This window comes from Misgurnus anguillicaudatus, chromosome 20 (genome assembly GCF_027580225.2).
Source record: "Misgurnus anguillicaudatus chromosome 20, ASM2758022v2, whole genome shotgun sequence".
Taxonomy (NCBI): domain Eukaryota; kingdom Metazoa; phylum Chordata; class Actinopteri; order Cypriniformes; family Cobitidae; genus Misgurnus; species Misgurnus anguillicaudatus.
Genome location: NC_073356.2, coordinates 37,954,497 through 37,968,118, shown reverse-complemented (window position 1 = coordinate 37,968,118; position 13,622 = coordinate 37,954,497). Strand labels below are relative to the sequence as shown.

At 34.4% G+C, this 13,622-nt stretch overlaps 1 protein-coding gene across 1 annotated transcript; it reads left to right on the top strand.

Moving 5' to 3' along the window:
- The first annotated feature begins 225 nt into the window (after nucleotides 1-225).
- On the top strand, nucleotides 226-12,670 carry slc39a4 (solute carrier family 39 member 4). The gene is made up of 12 exons (XM_055220212.2): nucleotides 226-716; nucleotides 2,922-3,242; nucleotides 3,355-3,553; nucleotides 3,706-3,848; nucleotides 4,814-4,985; nucleotides 6,682-6,854; nucleotides 8,110-8,277; nucleotides 8,496-8,591; nucleotides 8,683-8,737; nucleotides 8,810-8,962; nucleotides 10,555-10,742; nucleotides 12,510-12,670. The coding sequence occupies exons 1-12, from the start codon at nucleotides 516-518 to the stop codon at nucleotides 12,636-12,638; spliced, it is 1,998 nt and encodes a 665-aa protein (XP_055076187.2). The 5' UTR covers nucleotides 226-515; the 3' UTR covers nucleotides 12,639-12,670.
- The last annotated feature ends 952 nt before the right edge of the window (nucleotides 12,671-13,622 follow it).

Here is a 13,622-nt window from a genome sequence, read left to right as displayed (position 1 = left end):
GACATAAGAGAGGTCACTTGAATCACAACAGGACAAACATCTCATTATTTGCTAAAGAAACAGCACTAAAATCTCCAAATGTCATATTTCAACCAATATTATACAGTAAAATTGCTTTCTTCTTCCCGCAGACAGACAGGTAATATAGGCCCATTCTAAGAGCAGCAGCTACTCTATATTACTGCAATGAATCTTTAATATTCTATATTCTTTATTAAACATCACAGATGTGGCATTATTTCAGCAGTGCAGGTGTTAAATATGAACTGAATGTGATCTTCAGGTATGGCAGCCCCCATCCGAAACTCTGAGAGCAGGTGAATGGAAGAGCTTTATGAGACGTGTATGGGTGCAGGTGGAGAAATGACCAATCAGAGGGCAAGAAGAGCTTCTACCTGAGCAGGTATCATATAGGTGAGGAGCTCGTGTGTGCGCGCAGTCTCTCGAGCCCACCTCACCACAAACATCTCGTCCGTACCAAAAAAATAAATAAAGCAGGAGAAAACGCGTCGATTATGGAGAACAGGGTTATTTTAATGCTCAGTTTCACCTGTCTCGGTCTGTGCTGCTGCGCGCATGGAGATAAGGAGGACATTTACAGGAGGGTTGTGGATCTGGTGGCTCCAGGTGAGAAGATCCTCACAGATGATGCGGTTCGCTTGGTTTTTGAGCAGTTGGAGAAACGTGTGCAGTGCTCCGGTGTGTCGTGTGAAAAGGTAAGATATGTCTGACTGTTTGGGAGAGGGCGAGGTCCAGCGCGCGCCTGCCTCTGTAGGCTCGTGCGCAAAACTTGTGGCTGTAGAATACGCGTTTAAAATATAATGCACCACAAGAAAATGACAAAGTTAAACTATAAGAAAGGGTATAAAGTAAATATTTCGCAATGTTTATCACTATTCATTTAAAAAGTTTTGAAGTTTTATGCGATTTATAATACTATTAAATTATTTCACACCGCAGCGCAATAGTAAAATTGATATTTCCCTGTACTATTTACTGTAAAGCTGAAGAAATACATTTGAAATCGCTTGCCAGCTTCCTATATACACTTTCATCATCGACTTGTTTTATTTTTATTATTTGTGAAATCTTTAAAAAATATATATATAATGTGTCATTACATTTTCTTATTAAAACAGGGATGGTTTTCACACTTCAGTTGTCACACTAATAAATGTCAAAATAATAAACTAATAACAAAACATATACAGATTTGACAAACTGTTTTGATCTGATTTTATGAAACAGTTTAACTTAACTCTTAACAGTTTAACTTAACCCTGTAAGAGCTGTATTATAAGGTTCACCCTCGTCAGCAGTTAAATGTGTAGCCTGGTGTGGTTTTACTGCCCTCACATATCAGCTATTACGTTACATGTGCACTGTACATATAGATAACAATATCTATTCAGTGTGACAAATATGGGGCTCTCCCTCAAATGTTTTTGTAAAAATTAAATTCATAACATATTTCTGAATTCTTTATAAATATAATATCAAACGTCAGTGTTTATTGAATTCAACTGATAATTTAATCAATAAAAGTAATAAATAATTTAAAAAATAAAAGTAATTTAATTACTTTTCCCTTTAAAAGTAAAGTATGGGATTACTCTTATTTTTCCAGTAATTTAATTACAGTTTCTTCTGATGTAATTGAACTAAATACTGTATATGGACTGTGGATTTATTATATATAATATAATAGTGGATTTAACATCAACATCTAAAGTCTAAGGTTAAAATGCATGTTTTATCCTTCTCACTTTAAATAATTTTGTGAGTTAATATGAATAATGGTAACATAGTGTAAATTCGCTATTAGCTAGTTATTAGCATAAATATTTCGGAGATATTGTTTGTTTATTAATACTTATAAAGCACATATTAATGCTTGATTCTGTAAAACCTTTTTCTACATCCTTATTCCTACACAATTCCTACCAATACTTAAACTAAAACTACTTTACTAAGTATTAATAAGCAGTAATTAGGATTATATTGTGGGAAAAGTAGCCTCAATATAAAAATAGTGACCAGAATAATATATTTGCTTTTATATGATTTATTCGAGACATTTTAAGCCTCATTTACTAAATAGGGCTTAGAAAGTTAAAAGTAATAAGTAATAAATACATTTTGGAGAGAGTAATTTGTACAGTTATCTAATTACATGATGAAAGAAGTCATGTAAAAAATTCCTGTAGAAATTACAGTATTACCGGCAACTAGCTGCCAGTAACTTACTGTAGATTTTACATTTATGTTATTTACTGGCAACAGTTTGTTCAAAGTTAAATAAACATGAAACAATAGTAGTCTTTATCTTCTACAGTAAGTTACTGGCAACCAGCTGTATAATTACAGCTAATTTTTTACAGTGTTGTAATCAATTACTTTTTGAGTAACTTATCCAACACTGGTACTTACTGTTACTTACTGTAAGTTATTTTTACTTCTGTAATTTTGAATAAATGAATATGGCACATTTTTCAATGTTAGATCTGTATTTTCACTGATCTTTGAATTTCTTTAAACATTTATTTCTTTACATATTTAAGATTTGTGTTAGTCAGACATTTGTGGTTAAATATTAACATTGCATTATAAATTAGATAACACTTTTTCTTTTAAGGTTTAATGTTTTTACGTAAGCAGCAAATACTTAAAATTTGGCTCTTGTGGCAAAATTTTAAATGCGGCCCTTATTTGTAGGTGAAACCAATTAGGCTAAAAACTTTTCACACAACAAGACTTTATGTCTCCTGATTTTTAGATGTTTGCTCTGAAATGATAAACACTGCATGTGTTCAGATTTGTCAATGTAAAATCAAAAAGTTAAGTGTTTTTCTTTGAGATGCAGTTTAATAAAAGTTAATAATAAGTTTTCTCTCTCTCTCTCTCTGTGTATGTGTATGTAGTGTCTCTCTGTATCTGGTCTGTCTCAGGTCTTGAGTAAGTCCAGTAGTTCAGATGGTCTTCAGATGGAGGAGTTCTTCATGATCTCTGCTGGTCTCTGTTTGTATCTGAGCTCTCCAGCGGAGACCTGCAGGGCCGTACGTGAGGGCCGATGGGGTGCGGAGGCCGAACACTTCATCCAAACAACCTTAGGGCACGGTAACCATGACAACGACACCATCAGCAGCCATCATCCCCATGCTGATGTCAGCATCACAGAATATGAGGATTTGGAGAGATTTTTTCTCGATTTAGAGAAATACTATCAGCCCGACACACAAGAGGTCAGTACAGCTAATTGAACCTATCTCAGTTTTGTATGTAATGTCTATGTTTGCTATTATTGTTCATATAGGGTTAGTGATTTGAAAAAAAAATGTTAATTCCTGTTTTTAGCCATGTTTCTATCTAAATGACATCTTGGAGGAGAGCAGCGATCATCATGAAGATCACACACATGTACATCTAGATGTCGTGTTGGGAAAAATTGTTTATCACGTCCTGCGTGGAGACTGCATGAGAGCGAACGTCCTGCCAGAGCAACAATACTTTCTGGATTACATCTTTAACAACACTGATCATCTTAGTTTGCATGGTATCTTTTTTAAAACTTCACCTTTTCCTTCACATTTCCCTACACTGTGAATATTGAATAATGAAGAGTTATTTTATATCAAAGATTTCAATCTATTGATTTGACTTCTTCAGCTCCTCCACAAGTGGTTCTTTAATGTCATTCTTCCTCAGACTTTGAAGGGATTTTGAGATCTCTGAACTTGGGAAAAGTTGAACACAATGACAAGCACGACCACCGTGATGCTAAGGCCCACAGACAGACTCATCCAGATCCTCATCCTCAGGGTCACCATAGCAACAGCGACTGGAATGAGGTAATCATTCTTTGGCTCTCACTTCAACAAATACACTTTGACTGTTTGTACCACATAAATGATCCCTGAGATAATCCTGAGGAGTCAGGACAGATGTGCTGTTACTTTTCTCAAAAATGAAACTTGATTGCTTTGTCGTTCAAACCCCTTAGCACGCGCCCACGGCACCTGAGCTTCATACAAGCGATCTGTTTGAGCAAACGCTGATCAGATTTTCAACAGAGAATCCTCAAATCTAGTTTTTTGTGATTTTGTTTGGGGCAGAAGTGACACACCACCGTAAATCTCTACAATATCAGCCGTCATGATTACAAGCTAAACCCCACAACAGGTCTCAGATCAGTGTTAAAGTCAGTTTTTCCAGTACATCCAGAACTTGTTTGGGGCATCATGGGAAATCTTTGCATCTTGCAGAAATCAAATCATTTATCTGTGATGCTTGATAAACAGAGAGATGATTTGAGAGCTGTACATGACGTGTAAGACGTGTCTGTTAATGTTTATATGTCTTGATGGATGTGTTGAAGTACACTGATCTGAAATCTGCTGTTATCTGTCTGTAATGTTAATCTGTACACATGCTGCCTTTTATCCCATTTTTCCAAACGTTAAGAGAACAGTAAACACTAAACTGTGTGTTTCATGCAGGATTATCAAAGCAACAGCGCCTCTGTGGGGTGAAATGAAATGAGAAGCTCAGATGCAAAAGCCTCTAAACACCACCTCTGCCAAAAATAAGATCATGATATTGAATGCTTTTGGTGCTTTTGCTTAAAATCCGCTTAATCACAACATTGTGTCATTCAGAAATACCGCTTTGTTGGCAGAATTCATTAAGAGTCTGATAAAAAATCTCTTTACAAGAAAACATGTCAGAGGCACTTAGAGGGTTTTGCATCTGAACTTTTCATATATGAATGTCAAATTATATTCTATGCATTAAACAGATTATGTTTCACATACAGACTTGTTTAAGCACTGAAGACCTGCTGAGTATTTACCATCTGAACTCTTCAATACTGACCAGAGATCAGTTCACCCAGCTCAGCCCTGCGCTGATTCAGCAGATCCTCAGTGGTGTCTGTTCTGAGATCAGTCCGAGTCCTGAGAGACCCGACTCTATGAGCACTGCTGAAAGTGAGTGAGCAACAATGACAGCTGCATGATCACAGATATCCTGATGAGGGATGTCACAGTATAGCGGTATTGACAATAACTGTTTCAATAAAAAATATGAAAAAAATAATACAAACGATTAAACTGACAGATAGTATTATTTATAAAATAAAAAGCACAAGTAAGTGCAATAATAGCATCATTGTGATTCCATGTGGGCACAATAACTTTGAAGAGAAAGTTCATGATATAGTGACAGCCCCAATCCTGATGGTTGTTTTATAGTTTAATGGCATGATTGCTTATTTTTGGATCTATTTGTGACCCTGGACCACAAAACCAGTCATAAGTGGCATGGGTATATTTGTAGCAATTGCCTACAATACATTGTATGGGTAAAATTAATAGTTTTTTTTTGCCAAAAATCATATATTTAGAATATTAAAGATCATGTTCCATGAAGATATACTGTACATTTTTTATCACAAATATATAAACATTTATTTATCATTGGTGTTGCTAAGGACTTCATTGAATTGCGATTTTCTCATTATTTTGATTTTTTTATCATTAAATTCCAGATTTTCAAATTGTATCTTGGCCAAATATTGTCCTATACTATCTAATACATTAATGGAAAGATTTTTATTTAGCTTTCAAATTATTTATGACTCTTAATTAAAAATAATTGACTCTTATGACTGGTTTTGAGTTCAGGGTGACATTTATGCAATTAAAGATGGATAAATACAATGCCATGACCTAAAAATAATCATAGCTATTTAATTACTATAAAACTCATATGTAAATTTGCTTTACATAAAATATGATATAAATTATTTAACAGTATTTAAAGCTCATATGCGGTCTTAAAAATGTTGGCTGTAATTTTTAGTTTATTTATAAATGAATGTAATTTATACTATATTTATAAATATAGTTCCTTATCATAATATAATCATAGTGCTGTATTGGAAATGTTGGGTATTTTTTTCTCCAAAAACTACACAGAAACTACACATTAAAAACTACACAGAAAAACCTGTCGTTGTGTACTAATAACAATCATGAAGAGTGTTGGGGAAAGTTACTTTTAAAAGTAATGCATTACAATATTAAGTTACTCCCACAAAAAGTAACTAATTGGGTTACTTAGTACTTAGTTTCATGGAAAGTGTACTTACGTTACATTTTAGTTACTTTTAAGTTACTTTTTCTTGGCTGAGGCTTGATCTCTTTCAGGCCTTGCATGTGTTTTTATGACTGAAAAGTTCTGCATTCAGAAATTGCATATTTCTTCACAAAAATGTCGATCTCTGGCCTGCCATCTCAGTTTCTGTCTCAAACTGTTCCCACACATGTGTGTACGCATAGAGTGCATAATATGACTATGTTTAGTTTAATTCAGTACATCATTTTCTTAATCGAATTAATTAAACTAAAAAAGTAACTTGCATTACTTTTTTTAAAAAGTAACTTGCATTACTTTTTTAAAAAAGTAACTTAAATATTAATGTGTACATTTAAAAAGTAGTGCGTTACTTTACTTGTTACTTCAGAAAAGTAATATTATTTGGAATGCATGTTACTTGTAATGCGTTACCCCCAACACTGATCATGAATGTTTTTGATTGACCTTTATAGTCCAGTATAGTGAATAACCCAATGTGCTTCAGTATTCGGCCCTATCTCACAGTTACTGGATGTTTGTGTTTAGGATATGGATACGCCACCCTGGCGAACCTCATCATCTGTCTGATGGCCATGTTTGGTATCACAGTGTTGTTGTTTTCCTCCTGTACTCAAGTGTTTGAGCTCTGTATTCAGTTCTGTATCAGTCTGGCTGTGGGCTCGCTGACGGGCGATGCCATTCTCCATCTTCTGCCCACGGTGAGCAAACCTTTCTCAAATCTGTCTCAAAAGTAGAAATGCAAATGCTATGTCCCTCAAACATTATAGTTTTTTAATACTTTAATCATACAGTACATTAAAGTTAGCATATCTATTTATAACATACAGGATATGGTGACTATAGAAATATTTCACCAACATTTTTAGAGAAGCATCAAATGTGTCTTGTATATTACTATATAATGTTTGTTTTAATAGTTTAGTGTGACAAATTTTTTTTTATTTCACTTGACTTAAAGTGACCCTGTCCACAGATCTTTCGCCATTATTGTTTATGCCAGGACTCTCAAAACACAGATTAATATTTAAAGGTGGGGTGCATGATCTCTGAAAGCCAATGTTGATATTTAAAAATCACTTAAACAAACACACCCCTACCCCAATAGAATCTGGACCTTCATTTGATAGACCCGCCCCACACATACGCAACCCAGGCAACAATGTCAGTTAATAGACACGCCCCTTACTGCTGATTGGCTACAAGTGTGTTTTGGTCCCGTTTCTAAAGTGTTTTTCAAAAATCATGCACCCCACCTTTAACTTCATTCACTAGCATTCAGAAGCTGAGTTTAACACATGACCTTCACAAAAAACTAAATGATCCTCTGATGGATGTCTTATCACACTTGATCTGGTCAAAAGGTTATCTGTTATGGTTTAACTATGGTTTAGATTTGGGCATGTTTGGCTCTGTACTGCAGGCCTGGTACACTTTATTTCCCCTGGGAGAGCAATCATCGCCCACATTTCCCCATTCATTTAGATCCACGTTGACATAACTGCAGGCCTGTCAGATCATGTCATCACCCTGAAGAGAAAATAACAGGATTGCTCACACAGACATTATTACAAAGCGCTACAAGAAAGTTTTTCATTTTTGAGTTCATTTCATTGGCAGGGAAGATTTTCATTGCTTTGTAACCCGTGATGTTTGTGTGTCTAGTCATGTAACCTGTGATATTTGCATGTCTGATCATTTCACCTTTGATGTGAATCGCTGCATAGTGCACTGCATAGACTTTAGTGTGTCCGGTCACATGATCCGTGATGTTTGTAGGCTTGTTTGACTTCACGTGACGTCGCAAGAACTCATAGGCGAATGATGTTAAAGTACAGCGGTATGATTTCTTTTAGCGCTTGCGTGGTACCTTTACACCATCCACCTGTCAGTTCTTGCGGCGGCGCATGAAGTCAAACACACCTAATGTGTCCAATCATGTGTTTATTTGTGTAGTTTTTAGGGCTTCACAAGCATGAAGATGGATCTGATAATGACAATTCAGGGGACAACTATGACTTTATCTACAAACTCCTGGTGCTCATTGCAGGCATCTATCTCTTCTACCTGATGGAGAGCATCTTCGCCATCATTACCCACGGTGAACATCATCATCATGATGGAGTGAGTCCTTAAAGAGATGTTAATGAGACTTTTCACACCAGTGTTTATTTCCAGAGTCCCACTAAGGCTAAAAATACGAGTTGATATGAGTTTAAAACCTCAGAAGAGACTTGTCGATCTGTAATGTGTTTTATTAGATCGATAGACGAGAGAAGGTGTTCAGACCTGAGACTGGATGAATGATGAATGTTGTAAGAGAAGTCCGATTTCTGTTACAGGAGAAGTCTGATCCTCATCACTGTGACCACGGCAAAGTCCTGCAGATGTTCCAGCAGGAGAAACACAACAAAAACTCAAGCTCGCAGATGGATCTGGTGAGACATATTTAAGATCACGCCAGATGTTAAGGAGTCAAAAAAAAAACTTGTGTTTGTTTGTATTAAGTGACACTTTTGTTGATTGTAGGTTGACACCGAAAAGAATGAGAAATCTTTCCTGGAACCTGTTGAGCTCAGAAGAGGTGAGATACAGCAGATGAAGACATTACACACATTAAGTGTCTGATTCTCATCATCTTTCTCTTTTTATTCAGAGAAGCGTTTGCTTCCTCTCATGATCACCATCGGCGACAGCATTCATAACTTTGCTGATGGTTTGGCGATCGGTGCAGCGTTCTCCATGTCCTGGCGTTCGGGTTTGGCTACATCTCTGGCTGTGTTGTGTCATGAGCTCCCACATGAACTGGGTGAGAGATCCACCATCTGTATGTCATGATCTCTGTTGAGTGTTTGTTCACAGTTTAACTGAGACAAACAAACAAGCTCTGATTGGCTAATACAGACAAACAGACTTTATGATATTTATTTCATGAGCATAGAATTATGGGATTAAAAGTCTGCCATTGTGTTACATATCATTGTAAAATATTATAAAAGCGCCTATTTTCAGACTTATGCATACATTTTCAGTTTGTTTCAACTTTGTTTTCAGTAAAAATATCTACAAATCTTAAATTAAGATGCTTTTTTTGATGAGTAAAACGACCCAAGAAAATAAATCTAGTTTTTAGACAAAGTCATTTTGTTCATAAAACAAGCAAAAATATCTGCCAATGGCATGAGAAAATTTTTAGAAAAATGTTTAAGAAAAAAGTTAATTTTTTTCAAAAACTTTTTGTCACTCCACCGGCAGATATTTTTGCTTGTTTTAGGGGCGGTTCACATTTTGTGTTTAAATCCGTGCGTAAAACGCGTCCCTCTGTTGGTTCTTGTCACATGACCTGCGGTGCGCTTGCGGCATTCCTGAAAATTGAAATGTTTTCAACTCGATCTGGTGCGTACACGTCTGGAAAAAACAAGCTTTCATTATGAACGTGCATACTGTGTGCCTACTCACTGCAAAAAATTATTTTAAAGAAAAAAATTCTTAGTTTTTTTGTCTTGTTTTCAGCAAAAAAATCAATTTTACTTAAATTTGATATTTTTGGTCTAAAAACTAGATTTTTTTTATGGGGTCGTTTTGCTCATCAAGAAAAAGCATCTTCATTTAAGAATTTATAAATATTTGTGCTGAAAACAAGACAAAAATACTAAGAAAATGTTTCTTGAAAATAATTTTTTGCAGTGCATTTGAAATAGCGAACTTGAGCATGCAAAAGACACAAAATGTGAATCGCCCCTTAAGCACATTTTCACTTTTTTGCTAAAAACTAGACTTATTTTCTTAGTTTGTTTTGCTCATCAAGCAAATCCTTCTTGATTTCAGAATTTTTAAATATTTGTACTAAAAATCAGACAAAAATACTAAGTAAGAAAGTCATTTTTTGCAGTGGCACCGTTGCCTCAAAGCAAGAAGGTCACCGGTTTGAGCCCCGGCTAGGTCAGGTGGCCTTTTTTTGTGTAGTTTGCATGTTGTCAGCGGGACTCCAAGTTAGGTGAATTGGAGATACTAAATTGCCCTCTCCAACCTGTATATGAATAAACTTGTATGGATTAAACAATATTTGCTAGGCATAGATGCTGGAATGGTGTAAAGAAGATATTTCTCTTAATATTTCTAGGAAAAAATAAATGAGTCTTGGTAGAAGTTTCATGTGAAATGTTTGAGGTGATCTTGAGATCTTTTAATTGCAGACTTTGGTATCTTTAGTAACCTGAGCAGCGTTTCAGACAGTGATTCCTTTGAGTTTCACATGAGATCTGAAGCGTGAGGCTCTGAAAAGAAACAAAAGTCTCAGTTTTCTCTCTCATTGATGTTTGAGAGAAACAGTTGAGACATTGAAGAGCTCAGATGATCTTCTGTGATTATAATGAGAATATTTCTCTGCTGTGGTTACAGGTGATTTTGCCATCCTGTTGCACTGTGGTGTGTCAATAAGAAAAGCTTTATTACTGAACATGGGCAGTGCTTTAACCTCTTTCATTGGACTGTACATCGCTCTCTCCGTCTCCACTGAAACTATTGCTAAAGAGTGGATTTCAGCCGTCACCACTGGACTCTTTCTGTATGTTGGTCTTGCAGACATGGTACGTTAATATTCACTTAAACGCTAAACATTTTTCTCATGACAACAAACATATTTTAAACTGGAAAGCAAACACACGCTCTTAAAATTAAAGGGGTGTCATGATGCCGTGAAAGAGACATTTTTAGAACCTTCCCAGACATTAGACGACTCCGGGCTGGATCCGCACCAAAGTCGCAGATCCGGCTCGGAGTTGTCTGCTGTCTGGGTTTCTGTTTCAGAAAAGGATCTTTAGCTAATTAATAGGTATGAAAAAAAATGTATATGGTATCACTGTGAAGAACCTTTTAAAGATGTCATTAAATGTAAGTAGCAATTGTCGTCTTTTCCGTATCGTGAAGTATATATGACTGAAACGCCTTCTGAAATGAGAAAAACATGTAGGACTTGATTTCATCCATCAAAAACAGATTGGATCATTAGAAGTTGGGCCATATTAGCAATCGCTGCAATCGATTTCTGGGCAGAAATGAGGGTAACACTTTACTTGAAGGGTTGTGCATAAGGTCTTGTGCCTGTCATTAAGTGTCATTTGTTCAAGATGACATTGTTTCAGATGTCTTTCTGTACTTGAAATAAAACAATACATCATAACTTGCAATAAATGTGTCATAAACATGACATAGCAGAATAATTATCAAACATAAGAAACTACTTAGCTTTATGAGTTAACATTACATTAAACTGTCATTTCAATGTCATTATGTGTTAATACTATGTCAAATAATTTTAAATACCTTAACAAAATGCAACAGACACGTCAAAAGATTATATTTAACTTTATTTATGTGCACAATACATAAAAAACTGACAACTAACAGGCTTCTGAAAGTTTCTGACATAGAAGAAAAAACTAACAAAACATTTAATTCATTTAATTAATTAATGAATTTAATTAACTGTTTTTGCAGCGATATGTACCCAGCGCTGCATGGCTTAATCCATTACTGTACTGTTTTCATTTAATTTTAGGTGAATTGGTCTCAAAATGTACTAAAATATAATTTTATCAATTTTTAATTAGTATTATTATTGGATGATTGATTTTATTTATTCTAATACCTGGAGGAAACTTTAAAAAACGATAAACTAAAGAATATTCATGACACTGTTATAAAACTATTTGACAGAGTATTAACACTTAATGACATTTTAATGACAAATTATATTTGTACTACTGTAGTTGAGGTCAAGAAAAATATTTATGATGCTGTTATAAAACTATTTGACAGAGTATTAACACTTATTGACATTTTAATGATAAATTATATTTATATCTGGTAAAAAGTGGTCAGATATATTGTCTTGGTAATGTCAAGCTGTCATGACAAGTTATAATGTATTGGTTAATGTTAAGTTGTCATAACAAAGACTTTATCTCAAACAATTTCATATTTGCATTAACAATTACATAATTGAACAAATGACACTTAATGACAGTTGTCATAAACGTGCATGAAATCTCCTTTATGTTCATGACACGTGTCATGTTATGTAGGTGTCATGTCAGTCTTATGAAAAACACCCCTTCAAGTAAAGTGTTACCAAGATTTAAAAAGTAATAAAGTGCACAGATAAGTAGTTTATAAAAAAAAAACACTACAATATTTTATATATTACAAGAATTAAAGTTTTTAAATGTTAATTTCATGGCGAGAGTATCTTACTCTGTTTTCAGTTTTCTCGGAGTTTAAATATTCTTTTCTAAAAGTTATTACATATCTTCAGGTAAACATGATGATTTTTCTCTCTGTGTTTTGTTAACTAGTTGCCGTCTATGATTCATGTGGACAGTAAGAGACCCTGGCTGATGTTTGTTCTCCAGAATCTGGGGCTTTTGAGCGGCTGGGGGATTCTGTTGCTGTTGTCTTTATATGAAGATCAGATAGGGGTTTAATATTTTTAATATTTTGTTGAATTTATATATTTTTATTTGTGTAATAGTTATTAAAAGATGTACACTATGTGCAATTTAGTTCGTATGTGTTTTATACTAAATATCTTTAGGATGAATCTGTGTAGAAACAAACAAGCAGTGTTAGCAGATTTTCTTGTAATTTTTACTGTTTTAATGTTTATTCTTTCATGTTGCTTATTTTTATTCTTTTTAAAGTTCTTTTTATAAGTTAATACATGTGAGCATTTTCTGTTTTAATTGTTATTTTAAGTAAAAGATATAAGCCCAAAGCAGTGTATTTGCACATTAGTATAGTTACACTGTGTGATGTGTGATTCGGCAAAGTTTTATTTACTCACCGTTGTTTAAATTCATATGAGCTGCTCAGTGTTTGACCTCAAACACAGAAGAGAGAGATTCATAAAAGAGAAAAAGAGTGCTTTTTATATTGTCTGTTATGTTGTATAAAAAATTAAAACTGTAAAAAAATCCAAATAATTTATATCAAACTGGACTGAAATCTTTCACTCTTACAGTAGAGTAGACATTATGATCTGTCACCATCAGCGTTCATAGTACACAAGCTCATAAACTTCATGTGGAGTCAGTCGTGTCATGATAAAGGCACTGCTGTTATCCTCGGGTCAAACTCTAAATACTGAGTTCATCTGAGATACTGTAAATGCATAAGACCTAAAGATTACATTGAAAAAAACATACTGTATACAATACAGGCTATTAATCCTATTCATTTATTGTAAAAAAATGTAAAGCTGCTTTAAAACATTGTAATATTGTAGAAAAGCATTACAGTAGCCTATATACATGAAATACTAAATGTAAACCTATTATTAATAAATATTGTTTAAATATATTGACTTTATACTTATTTTATACTTACATTGGTGCTGTAGAAACATTTGTTTGGATATAAACAGTAAAAAAAAATGTTGCTGTAGTTTTGCAGCTGTTTGCCAGTAACTT